Source organism: Mandrillus leucophaeus, unplaced genomic scaffold (assembly GCF_000951045.1).
Source record: "Mandrillus leucophaeus isolate KB7577 unplaced genomic scaffold, Mleu.le_1.0 Scaffold1184, whole genome shotgun sequence".
Lineage (NCBI taxonomy): Eukaryota > Metazoa > Chordata > Mammalia > Primates > Cercopithecidae > Mandrillus > Mandrillus leucophaeus.
Window position 1 is genome coordinate 1 of NW_012100143.1, and position 17,854 is coordinate 17,854.

Sequence of the window (17,854 nt, forward strand, 5' to 3'; positions counted from 1 at the left end):
AGAAAACCAAACACCGCATGTTCTCACTCATAGGTGGGAACTGAACAGTGAGATCACTTGGACTTGGGAAGGGGAACATCACACACCAGGGCCTATCATGGGGAGTGGGGACGGGGGAGGGATTGCATTGGGAGTTATACCTGATGTAAATGACCAGTTGATGGGTGCTGACGAGTTGATGGGTGCAACACACCAACATGGCACAAGTATACATATGTAATAAACCTGCACGTTATGCACATGTACCCTAGAACACACACACACACACACACACACACACACACACAATCCAATCACATGCTGCCTACAAGAGATTCACATTAGATCCAACCAGTAACTAAAAGAGCTGAAGTGGCTATGATATCAGGAAGAAAAATAGACTTCAAGACAAAAGTTGTTACAAAAGACAAGTATATAATTTAATGATAAGACAATCATCAAAAAGACATAACAATTGTCAACCAAGTCCCAAAATATATAAAGTAAAAACTGACAGAATTGAAGGCAGAAATAGTTCAATGAAAACAGTTAGAAATTTCAATGTCCCATCTTTAATAATGGATAGAACAATCATGAAAAAAAGATAAGGTAATAGAAGACTTCAACAACATTAAAACTAATATTAACAGATTTGACAGACATATATAGAACACTGTACCCAACAATATCAGAATAAACCTTCTTCTCAAGTACACATAGTACATTCTCCTGGATAGTTCATATGTCAGGCCACAAAGCAAGTCTCAATAAACTTAAGAAGATTGAGCCATAAAAAACATCTTTTCAAACACTAATGGAATAAAATTAGAAACAAATAACCGAAGGAAATATGGACAATTCAAAAATATATGGAAATTAAATGATACACTTTTAAGAAATCAAAAGGGAAATTAGAAAATGTTCATTTTTTAAAACTTCAACTTCTACTTTAGATTCAGGTTTCTTAACATGTGCGTATTGCATGTTACTGAAGTTTGGATACAAATGATCCTATCACCAAAGTAGTGAGCATAATACCCAAGAGTTAGTTTTTCAACCCTCTCTTCCTCCCCTATCTAGTAGTCTCCAGTGTCCATTTTTCCAGTCTTTATGTCCTTGTATACCCAATGTTTAGTTTCCCCTTATAAATGAGAATATGCAGTGTTTGGTTTTCTGATTCTGTGTTGTAGTAATGACCTCCAGCTGCATCCATGTTGCTGCAAAGGACCAGATTTTATTCCTTTATGTGGTTGCATCATATTCCATGGTTTATAGTACCACATTTTCTTTATCCAATCCACCATTATGAGAGAATCTAGGTTGATTGAATATCTTTGCTATTGTGAATACTGCAAGTGCATGTGTATTCTTAGTAGAATAATTGATTTTCTTTTGGATATATACCCATTAATGAGAATGGTGGGTTGAATGGTAATTCTGTTTTAAGTTCTTTCATAAATCTCCAAATTGCTTTTTAAAGTGGCTGAATTAGTTTACACTGTGAATGAATGCACAGTTTATACACCGACAGTGTGTAAATGTTCCATTTTCTATGCAGCCTCACCAGCATCTGTTAATTTTTGACTTTTTAATAATAGCCATTCTGACTGGTGTGAGATGGTATCTCATTGTGGTTTTTATTTGCATTTCTCTGATGATTAGTGACGTTGAGCATTTTTATATGCTTTTGGATGCCTGTATGTCTTTTTTTGAGAAGTGTTATTCATATCTTTTGTCCACTTTTTAATGGAGCTTTTTGCTGTTGAATTAACTTTCTTATGGATTCTGAATATTAGACTTTTTCAGATACATATTTTCTCCCAGTCTGCAGGTTGTATTTACCCTGTTGATAGTTTCTTTTTCTGCACAAAAAGTCTTCCACTTAATTTGGTCCCATATATCAATTTTTGATTTTTTGCAATTGCTTTGGAGTACTTAGTCATAAATTCTTTTCCAAGGCTGATGTCTAAAATGGTGGTTCCTAGGTTATCTTCTAAGATTTTTATAGTTTGAGGTCTTACGTTTAAATCTTTAATCCATCTGGAGTTAATTTTGGTGTATAGTGAAACATAAGAGTTCAGTTTTATTCTTCTGCATGTAGTTAGGCAGCTATCCTAACATCATTTATTAAACAGAAAACCTTTTCCTCATTGCTTATTAGTGTCAGTGTTGTCAAAGATGAGATGACTGTAGGTGTGCGGCTTTATTTCTGGGGTCTCTATTCTGTTCTATTGGTCTATGTGTCTATTTTTGTACCAGTACCATGCTGTTTTGGTTACTGTAGCCTTATAGTACAGTTTGGAGTTGGGTAATATAATGCCTCAGCTTTGTTCTTTTTATGCAGGATTGCTTTGGCCATTCAGATTCTTTTTTGGTTATATATGAATTTTAGAATAGTTTTGCAGTGAAATGGGTAGTTTGATAGGAATAGTGTTGAATCTGTATATTGCTTTGGGCAGTATAGTCATTTTAACAGTATTGATTCTTCAAGTGAATTAGCATGGAATGTTTTTCCATTTGTTTGTGTCATTTATGATTTCCTCTGGTAGTATTTTGCAGTTCTCCTTGTAGAGATCTTTCACCTCCTTGGCTAGATGTATTATTCTTTTTGTGGCTATTGTAAATGGCATTCCTTTCTTGATTTGGCTCTCAGTTTAAATGTTATTGTTGTATAGAAATGCTATTGATTTTTGTGCATTGATTTTGTATCCTGAAACTTACTGAAGACATTTATCAGTCTTCCAGTTACAAAATCAAATGATTAGAGAAGAAAGATAGTTTGAGTTCTTCTTTTCCTATTTGGATGTATTTTATTTCTTTCTCTTGCCTGATTGTTTTGGCTATGATTTCCAGTACTATCTTGAAAAGGAGTGGTGAGAGTGGGAATCTTTGTCTTGTTCCAGTTCTCAAGGGGAATGATTCTAGCTTTTGCCTATTCAGTATGATATTGACTATGGACTTGTCATAGATGATTCTTAATATTTTGAAGTATGTCCCTTCAATGCCTAGTTTCTTTGTTAATAATTTTTGTCATGAAGAAATGTTGGATTTTATCAAAAGCCTTTTCTGTGTCTGTTGAGATGATCATACGCTTTTTTTATTTTAATTCAGTTTTTGTGGTGAGTCACATTTACTGATTTGTGTCTGTTGAACCAACATTGCATCCCAGGAATGAAGCCTACTTGGTCATGGTGAATTAGCTTTTTAATATGCTGCTGGATTCACTTTCCTAGTATTTTGTTGAGAATTTTTGCATCTATGTTCATCAGGGATATTGGCCTGATGTTTTCATTTTTGTTGTGTCTGTGCCAGATATTGGTATCAGGATGATGCTGACTTCACAGAATGAGTGAGAGAGGAGTCCTTGCTTTTTGAATTTTTGGAATAGTTTTAGTAGGTTGATACCAGCTATTCTTTGTATATCTGTTAGAATTCCACTGTGAATCTTTCTGGTCCAGGGCTTTTCTTGGTAGGATTTTTACTCCCAATTCAATTTCATTACTCATTATTTGTCTGCTTAGGATTTCTGTTTTTTCCTGGTTCAATCTTGGGAGGTGGTGTGTCTCCAGAAATTGATCCATTTCCTCTAGACTTTTCATGTTTCTGTGCAGAAAGTTATTAATAATAGTCTCTGAGGATCTTTTGTATTTCTGTAGGATTATTTGTGATATCACCTTTGTCATTTCTCATTGTGTTTATTTGGATCTTCTCTCTTTTTTTCTTTGTTAATCTAGTTAGCGTCTATCAATCTTGTTTATCCTTTCAAAAAACAAACTGTTGGTTTTATTCATTCTCTTTTTTCAGTGGTCAAGGTTTATTGGGAATTTTAATTGGTATGACACTTGGATAGTTGGTTGCATTGTTTATATGTAGATCTTTTCACATTATATGGTAATGTACACTACTGATATATATAGAGATCACAAAATAAGATCCTTTGGAACAATGATGTACAAGACATGCGATATTGGATTTATGCACTGGATCCCAGGATGTGACTGATTGGGAAAGAATGTTGAACTAGGAATGTCCCGTGAAGGAGCCAGAAAGTTATATACACACAGTAAACATCCATCTGGCTCAAGGGGCAACTGCAGCATGTGCAGCATTGGTAGAGCTGCCTCAGAGTTGGTAAAAGTATTTCACACTGACCAGTTTAGGACTACACAAGATTAATATCATCTAGCATCAGGATATAGCTATAGGATTTTACAAACCATTCCTATGTCCAACTTCAGGAATTGATGTTTTTCCCAGTGCATTTTAAAATATTGCTGCTTTGATCACAGAACAGATAAAAAGGACAACATGCACAACCTCCAACTAAAATCCTACTGTAGCCTAGACAGTGAAATGATATGACATCGGAAGACTTTAAAATTGCAAGTCTTTTTAGAGTCCCCAAAGTGTAACTGCACTCTTCTTCAAACAGGCCTCTTCCTCAGGAGTCAGAGTCACCTTCACACAAGGTCGGAGATTCCATTCTGTCCCAAAATGCAAGGAACACTAAGGAAGACATTATCCTTTATTCCATAGAGACCCTTAATCGTGGTGGAAATTAGGTGCACCCACCTAAGATTCTTCATTATACTCTCTGCCAAATCTGCCACAGAGGGTCCAATGCCCCAGCCTTTGAGTTTGATCACCTCATAAGCACTCTCAGCCACCTACTTGTGAGCCTCTTTCCACTGTTACTTATCTGTATCAGTCCCCAAATCTGGGTGTAGAGTCTTCAAGGAGGCACCAGCAACATTCACTCCACTCCATACAGGCACACTGGAATCTCCATGTTCCCCAAGGACCTACCCTTGACAGCTTAATGAGTGAACTCCCAGCCTTTTCCCCATCAGGTAACGGAATTGGGCTGAATCCAGATTGCAACCACTTTCAATAACACGGTTTTGGGGAAAGCCACTTATCTTCCAAGCCACATGGGTCAAGATATCCACTGGATTTGAAACAATAAGTAAATTGCAGTTCAGCCTGTATTTTACAACATTAGGAATGATGAATTTAAAGATGTTCATGTTATGCTGGACCAAATTAAGACAGCTTTCTCCCTCTTGCTGATGTGCCCAAGCAGTGAAAATGACCAGCTTGGAGTTTGCAGTTACATTAGTCTTTGCCAGAGACAATCTTTGGTGTTCTAAGGAAAAGGCTGCCATGTTGGAGATCCATCATCTCTCCCTTCAATTTATCTTCCATGACATCAACAAAGCAAGTTCATCTACTGAGTCCTTTGTGGACTTGTTGGCATGGCACAGGCCATGCCAACAGCACCAATCTCAGCAACTATAATCTTATTCTCGGGGGGTCTCTTCTTCCTCTAGAAGATTATGAATCAGCTGATCCTTGAGAGTTGTCATATTGAACTTGGAACCAAAAGGAATCGGGAATGCACATCCAGCAGGTGTCAGGGGCGCATGATAATGAGATCCGGACTCGGCGGCAGTGGCTCCAGCACCTGGCTTTGTTAATTCTTTGCATGGATTTTGGGGTCCCAATTTCATTTAGTTCTGCTCTGATTTTAGTTATTCCTTTTCTTCTGCTAACTTCAGGATTTGTTTGTTCTTGTTCTAGTTCCTCTAATTGCAATATTAGATCATGAATCTAATTCTTAATGTAGGAATTTAGCACTATAAACTTTTTTTTTTTTTTTTTGAGACAGGATCTCAGTCTGTTGCCCAGGCTGTACTGTGATGGAGTGATCATGGCTCATTGCAGCCTCAACCTCCCCAGAGTCAGGTGATCCTCCCTCCTCTACCTCCCAAGGAGCTGGGACTACAGGCACACATCACCATGCCTGGCTAATTTCTGTATTTTTTTGTAGAGACAGGGTTTTGCCAGGTTGCCCAGGATCATCTCAAACTGAGTTCAAGTGCCCTCCTCCTCAGCCTCCGAAAGTGCTGGGATTACAGGCACTGCATCCAGACATACTGTAAACTTTTAACGCTGCTTTTACTGCATCCCAGATATTTCAGTATGTTGTGTCTCTCTTTTCATTTGTTTCAAAGAAGTGTTTTATTTCTGTCTTAATATGTTGTTTACCCAAAAGTCACTCAGAAGAAAGTTGTTTAGTTTCCATGTAATTGTGTCGTTTTCAGAGATCTTGGTATTGATTTCTATTTTAATTCCACTGTTGTCTGAGAGTATGCTTGGTATGATTTTGATCTTTTTGAATCTATCAAATCTATTATGGTTAAGCATGTGGTTGATCTTAGACTACGTTCCATATACAGATGAGAAAAATGTATATTCTGTGGTTGATGGGTGGAGTATTCTGTAGATAGCTCTTAGATCCAATAGATTAAGTGTCTAATTTATGTCTAGAATTTTTTTGTTAGTTTTCTGCCTCAATGATCTGTCTAACACTGTCAGTGGGATGCTGAAGTACCCCCACTATTATAATGTAGCTTTCCAAGTATTTTTGTAGGTCTTGAAGTAGTTGTTTTATGAATCTGTGTATTCCAATGTTGGGTGCATCTATATTTAGGATAGTTAAGTCTTTTTGTTGAGTTCAACCCATTACCATTATGTAATGCCCTTCTTTGTCCTTTTTCACTGTTGTCAATTTAGTCTTATTTCTGCAATATAAGAATAGTCACCTCCTCTTCTCTTGTTTTCCTTTTGCATGATAGATCTTTCTCCACCCCTTTATTTTGAGCCTGTTGGTTTTGTTACATGAGAAATGGATCTCTTGAAGATAGAAGATGGTTGGGTCTTATTTTTTTATCCAACTTGCTACTCTGTGCCTCTTAAATGGGGTGTTTAGACCACTTATATCCAAGGTTAATATTGATATGTAAGGTTTTGATCCTGTTGTGATATTTTTAGCTGGTTGCTTTGTAGTCTTGATTGTGTAGTTGCTTTATAGAGTCTGTGGGCTCTGGACTTAAGTGTGTCTTTGTGGTAGCAGGTATCACTCCTTCATTTCCGTGTTTAGAGCTCTTTTGTGAATCTTTTGTAATGCTGGTCTAGTGGTAAAGAATTGCCTTAGCAATTGCCTATCTGGAAAAGTTTTTATTTCTCCTTTGCTTATGAAGCTCAGTCTGACAGGATATGAAATTGTTGGTTGCAATTTCTTTTCTTTAAGAATGCTGAATATAGTTATGTTATCTCTTCTGACTTGTAATGTTTTTGCTGAGAAGTCTGCTGTTAGCCTTATGGGATGACCTTTGTAAGTGATCTGACCTTTTCCTCTAGCTGCCTTTAAGAATTTTTTTTTCACATTGATCATGGAAAGTTTGATAACTATGTGTCTTGGGGATGGTCTTCTTATATAGCATCTCCTAGGGTTTCTCTGAATTTCCTGAAATTGCATGTCAACCTCTCCAGCAATATTGGGGAAACTTTCAAGGACTATATTCTCAAATATGTTACCCAAGTTGTTTACCTTTTCTTCTCTCTCAGGAATGCCAGTATGGCATAGGTTTTATCTATTTGCATAATCTCATATTTCTCATAGGCTTTGTCCATTTTTTAAATTCTTTCTTCTTTATTTTTGCCTAACAGGGTTGTTTTGAGGTACCAGTCTTTGAGCTCTGAAATTCTTTTTTTGACTTGGCCTAGTATGTTGTTAATGCTTCCAATTGTATTTTGAAATTCCTGTAGTCATTTTTCAATTCCAGGAGTTCAGTTTTGTTTTTTCTTCATATAGCTGTGTCATCTTGCAACTCTTGGATCATTTTACTGGCTTCTTTGGACTGGATTTCAACTTTCTCTTGGATCTCATTGAGCTTCCTTGCCATCCAGATTCTGAATTCTGTATCTGTCATTTCAGATGTTTCAATCTGGTAGGATCCATTGCAATCATTTAGAGCTAAGGAAACTGATTTTTTGAATTGCCAGAGTTCTTGTGCTGATTCCTAATTACCCAAGAGGGCTAGTATTTATCATTTTCAAGTTTCTGTCATTTCATTGAGGCTTTTTATTTTTGTATTCCTGTTTTCCTTTGAGGGTTTGACTGTGGTGTATGTTGTGTATAGTTCATTGGCTTTGCTTCTGGGTGCTTTCAGAGGGCCAACGCTTTGCACAGGTTTCTTAGTTGTAGCTAGTTTCCCACATTGGCTTTCACAGATGCTGTGTGATTAATCGATGGCATTAGAATTCAAAATTGTTTTTGCCTTTTGGGATAAGGAGAGGTACTGTTTTTTGACCTGGGTGGTGGTACATGTGCACATTTGCTTTGTGAGAATTCATTGAGCCATACACTAATAATATGTATTTTTCTGTATATATGTTAGACTCTAATTTTTTAAGTGTTTAAAAACTGATCTATAGTGTTGTTAGAAGTTAGGATAATGATTACCTGTGGGAAGAAGGAAGGGGAAATCATTGAGGCGGAGAAAGGCATAAGAGAAATGTCTCTGGTATATCAGCACAGTTCTCTTCTCAACCACAGGTATTGATTTGTGATCATTTGTAGAGCTGTATATTTGGTTTTTGCACTTTTCTATGTGGGTCATGGTAAAAATATTTTTAAAAACAAGAAATAAGGAAAACATATTTGTACTGCTATTGGAATGAGGATTCAAAATGTATATATATATATCCTAAGCAAGAGTCTACTGTATTTACATTTCTTGATATTGATTTTGCTTTAAAATAGCATAAGATGATATTTTGTTGTTGCTGTTTAATTCAGGGTGCAGTCAATTTCACTGGGGCAAGGACAGGGACCTATTGCTGAAAAAATGATCAAAGATGCAATGAAATCAGGAAACTGGGTATTTTTGCAAAACTGCCATCTTGCTGTTTCTTGGATGTTGGCAATGGAAGAGCTCATTAAAACCTTCACAGATCCAGGTATGTTGAGCACATAGCCCCTGCATAATAATAACATTTTGATGTAACCTTTTCTTGTTGAATTCATTCCTTATAGTAATTCATTATTGTAGGCACTATGTTTCCCTATATTAAAGAGGAGAAATTTGAGACCTAGACAGATTTCGCTAATTTACACAACCAGGGTTTGATAAAAGGCCTTCAGAACTACAAGTTGAGGCTAGGATCCACTGGATCATTTCTGTTTCTTATTGCCTTCTATGAGAGGTCATTTGAATTTGAAATATATTACTTATAGGCATATTAAAAAGAAAAATATACTTAGGACAAACAAAAGAAATTAAATCTTTCCCTATATAACAAGAAATGTCAAGGAACAGAGTTCAAATTACCACCAATTCCCTTGGAGTAGTTTTTTACCACCTTTTATCCTCTGTAACCCACATGACAACTAACCTTTACATGTGCCTCAGAGCCACACCCACTCCATGGGCATGCCCAGCATTACTCATAGTTGCTGGCACTAGCTATTATCTCACTACTTTCTTGCCTACTCAAGAAAGTGTAATGGGCTGCAAAGAGAGGAAGTGGAATTAGAATCTACTCATTTTAAAGTGTTAGTATAAAAATAACCAAAACCTCAGGAACTATTTTATTGGTAGCAAATTGTGTGGATCCCATTCTACCACTCTGCTGTGAAGGCCTGGGGTAGAACTTCCAGGCAAGCATATCCAGAGAGAGCCCTTTCTCTGAGGCCTTTCTTTGTGCCCTCACTACAGAAAGCTTTCTGGAAAGGTAAGAGCTATGCCGATGATCTTGCAAATCACTTTATTTAGTGCTACTTATTAAGGTGAAGAGCTGCTCCTTTCCAGAGTCCCCAGTCTGCACTGTTCACTGAGCCAGCTCAGGGTTTAGCAGCCTTCCCCTAAAGGCCCTTCACTTCCTGGCCCCCTGCCCTCACCCCCAAGCCTTCTGCAGGTTGCTTCTGACAAAGGTAAGGACTCATTTTTATCCACCATTCATAATCTCCACTATTTCCATTCCTTTGCAGTCAAATAAGAGATGGCCTGCTTCCTGCTGGGCCTGTGGCTTACTTCTATTTCAATAATTGAAGAGAAATGACAAGGAGGTCTTCAGTACTGGTCAGAGGTCCCCAGTGATTAGGAATATAATTAAGAAAGAAATGTTAGAGAGGCATCAAAAAAGCAATTTGCTGTGGCAGTACTACATGAGCCTCCAGAATATGGAGATGCCGTTCAGCTTCACTATAACTAGGACAAGAGCATTTCCAGTTCTTCAAGGACACTGGATGGGCTAATGAAGCCAGCTGAAGTTGTTTGTGTATTTTAAGTGCTTACTAAACTTAAGTGGATAGAAAAGTCCTATTCTAGCCCTTGCTATAATCATTTATAACCTAACCATTTAAGTTCTGATGGTGGTCATTTTCATGCCACTTGTGTTAAATTGAATGGTCAAAAAATCCTCATGAGAATAAATATGTGGGCAATAACTGCCCTCTTTTTCAACTGAAAATGTTTCCCATTTCAAAGATAAGACCCTTAATAGTTCAGCAACTATTAAAAATTAACATGTTCCTAATGTATTTACCCAAATGTGCCTGCTTCTTGACTGCCAAACCCTCCTAACATGAAGTTTCTAAAACAATGCATCTTACTCCCATTTTAAAACAGTTTACAATATACTTGTAATAGATTAACTAGGTCTTTAAACAAAGCCTATAGCATTTTTTCCTTCTATAGAATGATTGTTTCTTATAGAAAAATGCTACTACCAACTAAACATTTTCCTTTTTTGTTGTTTTGTCTTTGTTTTAAACAGATAGTGCTATCAAGGACACTTTTCGACTTTTTTTAAGCTCCATGCCTAGTAATACATTTCCTGTTACAGTTCTTCAAAATTCTGTCAAGGTAATGTATGCATATGGTTGGAACAATGTGAAATGGTTGGTTTCAGAATATTCATCTAGTGCCTCCAAGGATATCAGAGCCCGCACAGAAGCATGTGGGGGTCTGCGTGGCCAGGATGGGGAGGTGAAGTCAGTATCTTTTCATCTTTAACAAGCAGGGAAATGATTGCCCAACCCTGTCCTTGCATATTCTAGTCCTATTGGTATTCAGCTCTTCCAGCTCTCACCCTCACAAGAAAATGTTAAGGGTACAGAGTGATGAGAAGAGAACCCCTTCCAGAGTTAAGGGAATGTTTCAGCATTTGAGAAACAGGAAAGCCTACAAGCCATACTAGTATGGCTGTTGGATTTTAATGCTGGAAGTTTATGATCTATGGCAAGCCTCTACATATGAGGAACAAGAGGTGCTTCTTCCCTCCCTGTCCCATGTCATGGGACATCAGAGGACAAACTATGGGACAATGCCGTACGTCAGGGTGATGCAAAATTCAATGAGGAAAGCTTGAGCATGCTTTCTGGCCTGTATTTAGAAAAAATGGACACTAAGTGGAAGTGTCTGAGGTTCTTGTTGAACATGTGGTTCAACCACTGTAGGTCTGAGAACCCTGCCATTCCATGTTCTCCCTGGACTGTGCCTGAGCAAGATACAAAGCAGGCTCGAACATGCCAGGAATGGTCCCTACCTCCCCATGAACATCAGCTATCTACATCATCTCAATGGCTTTCTGTCTATGTGTGTTATTAAGAAATAACGCAAATCTATAAAATCACTCTCTCTGCCATGTATATTTCATCTAAATCCAGGTGACCAATGAGCCTCCAAAAGGCTTACGTGCAAATATCAGACGAGCATTTACTGAAATGACACCTTCGTTTTTTGAAGAAAATATACTTGGAAAAAAATGGAGGCAAATAATATTTGGCATTTGTTTCTTCCATGCGATTATTCAGGTACACTTATCAACTCTGCTTTTTAATAGCAACAAGGAAGTGTATTGTGAAATAAATAGCAATAATTAAGTGAAAGCTTGTAAATGTCATTGTGAAATGCTGAAGACTCCATTCTGTGTCTGAACCCAAGTTGTTTTCATTCAACTCTCAATCTCTATACTCCCCTTGCCTCCGTGTTTCACAGATTCAGCTCTCACCTCTCGTCTGATCTGCCTACAAAATATCATCAGTTGGATGAATGGAGTAGGTTCAATTCAGTTCAACAAGTACAAAATAGATTTCCTCATAGGTGGCATATTTATTATATTAGTTTTCCGGTTTTCAAATGTGTGTGGTCTACAGAAAATAAATAAATAAATAAATAAATAAATAAATAAATAAATAATCAGACTGGGCACAGTGGCTCATCCTTATAATCCCAACATTTTGGGAGGCCAACGTGCGCAGATCACTTGAGCCTGGGAGTTCAAGACCAGTCTGGGCAACACAGCGAAAGCCCATCTCTACGAAAAAAAAATTTTTAAATAGCCAGGCATGGTGGCGCATACCTGTAGTCCCAGCTACTTGGGTGCTGAGGTGAGAAGATTGCTTGAGCCTGGTAGGTCAAGGGTGAATGAGCAATGATCGTGCCACTGCACTCCCGCCTGGGTGACAGAAAAAGACTCTGTCTCAAAAAAAAAAAGAAAAGAAAATATGCCAGATATAAGATAAATAGGTTAAAAGGTATTAGAGGAGGTCTGACGGGTTGGGATCAGGGGAGGGGTTCTGGGTGTGAGGCCTTTGTTCCGCTAACAAAAGCACCTGAGATGCGGAGGTAGTTTAAGCTTTAGGAAAATTTTGAGATCAAGAGCAGGGAACTTGGAACCAAACCTCTGGCATAATTATCAGTTTCAAATTTAAGAAATTAAGGTAGGATAGGGAAATAACAAAGGAGATTGGGGGAGGATTTCACGGTGGTATGCCATGAAACAAAAATATGGTTCTATGTGTGGCATAACTGAAAAATCATGGACAGACTCCTTAAAACAGCAGGGAGTAGTTCTTTCCACCAGATGGATGATTACAGGGTCAATATTTTTATGCCAAAAGACTACAGGTGAAATTTTTTTTTCCTACTGTGATGAAAAAATGCTTTATTTTACCCTGAAGGAAAAATATTCTTTTGACAGGTCCATCAAATTTCTAGTAATAGCAAATTTTCTTTTGGATATATGGGGAGGAGCCAGTATTGAAGGAAGAGGTGCTTCCTCTGTTTGGTGAAAGCCTAGCTGAAGTTGAGCCACATGATTTTACTGATTTTGCAGTGTGGGGATGCCCAATTTCAATGGAAACTTCTTTTTAGTTTTCAATATATTACACAGAATTTATTTTATCAAATTTTGTTTCAGACCATTTTCATTTTTCATTCTAGGAGAGAAAGAAGTTTGGTCCTCTTGGTTGGAATATCTGCTATGAATTTAATGACAGTGACAGGGAATGTGCTTTACTGAACCTCAACCTCTATTGTAAAGAAGGAAAGATTCCCTGGGATGCACTGATTTATATTACTGGTGAGTACGTCCTTGTGGCCAGGGCTTCCATCTATGTACCACAAAATTTTTGGTTTACTCCCACCTGGCCCTTACAAAGATGGTGTCCTCCCCCAGTGTTTAATAGTAGTGATGATGATTTTTGATGTTCCTTATGTGAAGACAAGATTGTGAGAAGAACACATCAAGACATCATGAGAATATTCACACATAGAAAATGGGACAGCTGCTTTCTCAAATAATAATAATAGGAAAAACAGTGCTTGCTACATGCCAAGCACCCTTTTAAGCACTTCCCAAGAATTAGCAGATTTAATCTTCATAACAACCTTACAATGTGAGCACTATTATTATTACCATTCTACACATAAGAAAACTGAGGCACACCATTTACAAAGTGCTGGGGCCGAGATTTGAACCCAGACAGTGTAACCTCCAGAATCCACGATCTTAAATTCAAAAGAACCTAAACATTATTTGACTAGTAGAGACCTGTTAATTCAGATATACCTGTGAAAAAGAAAAAATCTTTCAGGAATTAAATTTTTGGTAAATATTAACTGTGACTACATAGGGATCTTGTTGCCAAAATTAGAACCAATTTGGACCATGTGGGCTCAAGTAGTAAGGGAGAGGATATTTGCACTGGGAAGTGGCAGAAGGAGGAGCTCTGAAAAGGGACAGAAAGGAAATGGATGATTTTCATTGGCAAGTCAGGGAAATGCAAAACAGCAGAAGGGTATCAGGTGATCTACAGCCTAAAAGGCAAAATGAAACCTTAAAACATGTTTGAGATGAAGGCAGCAAGATAACAGTAAAAATAGTTTAGGACCAGTCCCCAGAGTGAACCAATAGGGAAAGCCGTGTAATTTGGGAGGCTACTTTGTACTCCTGCCCCAAGCCATCCCAATGGGGCCAAAATTGTTTAGCAAAGTGGTGATGTAGGCAAAATTGTTCTCTGATATCCTCTGCTTACCCTGAATTTTCCTGTCTCTCATTTTCCTTTTCCTTCTCCCTCTCCTAGAATCCTTGATGTTTCAGGTTACCTCAGTCTCTACTGCTGTGGAAGTAATTGTGGAGGTAAAAAGTAATTTGCCAGACTGATCTATAGATTTAATGCAATCCCTATGTAACAGCAGACTATTACACCCAGATCCACTGGCATGATGCAGGAATTGATAAGCTGATTATAAATTCATATGAAATTCATATGAAAATGTGAAGGGCCTCAAATGGCAAGAACAATCACGGAAAGAAGAATAAAGTCAAAAGAGTAACATTTCCCAATTTCAAAACTTACTACAAAGTTACAACAAGTCATTGTGGCACTGGCATAAGAATAGACATAGATTTTGACTTGGCAGTGGTGACCATAGTTCTAACACATTTTTTGTTTCTGGCATGAAGGGAGCAGAGCCTTTATCAGGTCGATTTCTTTTTATGTGGCATCCATCCACTGTTCCCTCCAGCACCTAGTCTTAGTCCAAAGAGTCTCAGAGCTGTCAAAAAGTTGTTCTGAAGAAAACAGGACATCTCAGCAACAAATATCCCAAAGTATTGCTGTAAATGAGACTGATTTTATGGGAAAATTAAGAAAGGTGTTCCAGTTCTTACAAATTTGGATCTTTAATCTGTGTTGGAAATTCTGTTTCTGGATCTAGTTTGAGGCACTAAGAAGGATAAGACATCAGTTTGCAATGAGCCCTTGCCAGGGTAACATCAATTCTGCTAAAATTGAAGCAGAACAAACACCAAATTTATGGTGAAGCTTGTATGGAAGAATGGTGAAATATTGATACTTTACAAAAAGTTTATAGGGACAATGCCCCAAACAAATCAGTAGCAGTTTGTAAATGGATAACTAGTTTTAAGAAGGGCCAAGACAGTGTTGAAGATGAAACCCACAGCAGTAGGCCATCCACATCAATTTGCAAAGAAAAAAATTAATCTTGTTCATGCCCTCACTGAAGAGCACCAACAATTAACAGCAGAAACAACAGCCAACACCATAGACATCTCAATAGGTTCATTTTACACAATTTTGACTGAAAATTAAAGTTGAGCAAACTTTCCACTCAATAGGTGTCAAAACTTTTACATCCAGATCAGAGGCAGACAAGAGCAAAGCTTTCAATGGAAATTTAAACAAGTGCAGTCAAGATCCTGAAGCATTTCTCTGAAGAATTATAACAGGAGATGGAACATGGCTTTACCAGTACAATCCTGAAAACAAAGCACAATCAAAGCAATGACTACCAAGGGATGGAAGTGGTCCAGTCAAAGCAAAAGCAGGCTAGTCAAGAATAAAGCTCATGGCAAAAGTTTTTTGGAATGCTGAAGGCATTTTGCTTCTCGACTTTCTGGAGGGCCAAAGAATGATAGCATCTGCTTATTATGAGAGTATTTTTAAAAAGTTAGTGAAAGCTTTAGCAGAAAAAATGCCTAAGAACACTTCACCAGAGAGTCAATCTTCACTTCAACAATGCTATTCAGGCCTGTCATCAAACTGGAGCACTTTTGCAAGAGTTTTTATGGGAAATCATTAGGTATTCACTTTACAAACCTGATTTTGCTCCCTCTGACTTCTGTGTTTCCTAATATTAAAATTTTGTTAAAGGGCACCCATTTTTCTTCTGTTAATATAAAAAAAGACTGCATTGACATGGTTAAACTCCCAGGACTATCAGTTCCTTAGGGATGGACTGAATGGCTGGTATCATTGCTTACAAAAATGTCTTGAATTGATGGACCTCGTGTTGAGAAATAACATTTATATAAAGAATGGGCTTATAAATCAGTGGAACAGAATTGAGAATCCAAAAATGACCTTTATATTTATGACTACTGATTTTCAACAACGGTGCCAAGACAATTCAATGGGGGAAGGATAGTCTTTTCAACACATGATGCTGGGGCAATTGGGTGTCCATCCACAAAAGGATAAATTTGAACCCTTATACCATATACAAAAATTAATTCAAAATGGGTGACAGACCTACAATTAACAGAAAAAAGTAAATCTCTCAGAAGAAAGCTTTGGAGAAAATTGTGACTTGGGATTAGTCACTGACTTCCGAGATATGACACAAAAAAGAAAAAATAAATTGGACTTCATCAACATCTAAAACTTTTACTCTTAGGCCGGGTGCTGTGGCTCAAGCCTGTAATTCCAGCATTTTGGGAGGCTGAGGCGGGTGGATCACAAGGTCAGGAGATCGAGACCATCCTGGCTAACACAGTGAAACTCCGTCTCTACTAAAAATACAAAAAATTAGCTGGGCATGGTGGCGGGCGCCTATAGTCCCAGCTACTTGGGAGGCTGAGGCAGGAGAATCGCTTGAATCCGGGAGGCAGAGGGTGCAGTGAGCCGAGATTGTGTCACTGCACTCCAGCCTGGGCAACAGAGTAAGACTCCATCTCAGAAAAAAAAAAAAAAAAATATTAAAACTTTTACTCTTCAACACATACCATCAAGAAAGTGAAAAGGCAAGATGCAGACTGAGAGAAAATATTTGCAAATCATATATCTGATAAGGGCTTGTATCCAAAGTATATAAAGACCTCTTACAACTCTACAATAATAAGAAAAATAACTCAATATTAAAATGGTTGAAGATTTGATTTGAATTGACATTTCACCAAAGAAAATACACAAATGCCCAGTAAGCACATGAGAAGATGCTCAATGTGTCATGAGGAAAATGAAAGTTAAATCTCTAATGAAATGCCACTTCACACCTACTAGGATGACCATAATTTTAAAAGACAATAACAAATGCTGGTGAGCATATGAGAAAACTGGAACCCTTATACCTGCTGGTGGCAATGTAAAATTGTTCTGCTGCCTTGAAAAAATGTTTAAACAAAGTTGCCACATGACTCAGCAATTCTACTCTTAGATATATACTTAGGAAAAATTAAAACATATGTCCTCACGAAAACTTGTACACAAGGCCGGGCTCAGTGGCTCATGCCTGTAATCCCAGCACTTTGGGAGGCCCCAGTGGGTGGATCACAAGGTCAGGAGTTCAAGACTAGCCTGGCCAACATGGAGAAACCCCACCTCTACTAAAAACACAAAAATTAGCTGGATTTAGTAGTGCATACCTGTAATCCCAGCTGTTCAGGAGGCTGGAGCAGGAGACTCACTTGAAACCAGAAGGCAGATGTTGCAGTGAGCCGAGATAGGGCCACTACATTCCAGCCTGGGTGAAAGAGTGAAACTCCATCTCAAAAAACAACAACAAAAAAAGAACCCACACAAACACAAAACTTGTACACAAATGTGCACAACAGCATTGTTCATAATGGCCAAAAATGTCCAATAACTGGTGAATGGCTAAGTAAAATATAGCATATCCATAAACAGAATATTATTCTACCATAAAAGGAATAAAGTACTGATACATACAACAACATAAATAAATCTCAAAAACATTATGCTAAGTGAAAGAAGTCAGACACAAAAGCCCACAAGTACAATTCTATGTATATGAAATTTCCAGACGAGTCAAGTCTATAGAGATGAAAAGTAGTTCAGTGGTTTCATGGGACAGGGATTAGACATGGGGACTGACTGCAAATGGACACAAGATTTATTTTGGGGGGAAATGGAAATGTTCTAAAGTTAGATTGCAATGATGGGTAGACAACTCTGTAAATTTACCAAAAATTAATGAATTTT

At 37.7% G+C, this 17,854-nt stretch overlaps 1 protein-coding gene and 1 pseudogene across 1 annotated transcript in view; one reads left to right on the forward strand and one right to left on the reverse strand.

The window, feature by feature from the left end:
• Window positions 1-4,213: 4,213 nt before the first annotated feature.
• Window positions 4,214-5,345, reverse strand: LOC105528767 (annotated as a pseudogene).
• Window positions 5,346-6,673: 1,328 nt separating this feature from the next.
• The window catches only part of LOC105528731 (dynein heavy chain 6, axonemal-like), a 49,674-nt gene continuing 38,493 nt past the window's right edge, over window positions 6,674-17,854 (forward strand). The window contains exons 1-5 of the mRNA XM_011965609.1: window positions 6,674-6,767; window positions 8,624-8,784; window positions 10,603-10,691; window positions 11,495-11,641; window positions 13,053-13,191. Of these exons, the coding sequence (XP_011820999.1) occupies window positions 6,739-6,767; window positions 8,624-8,784; window positions 10,603-10,691; window positions 11,495-11,641; window positions 13,053-13,191 (565 nt within the window). The 5' untranslated portion in view covers window positions 6,674-6,738. The remainder of the gene's footprint in view (window positions 6,768-8,623; window positions 8,785-10,602; window positions 10,692-11,494; window positions 11,642-13,052; window positions 13,192-17,854) is intronic.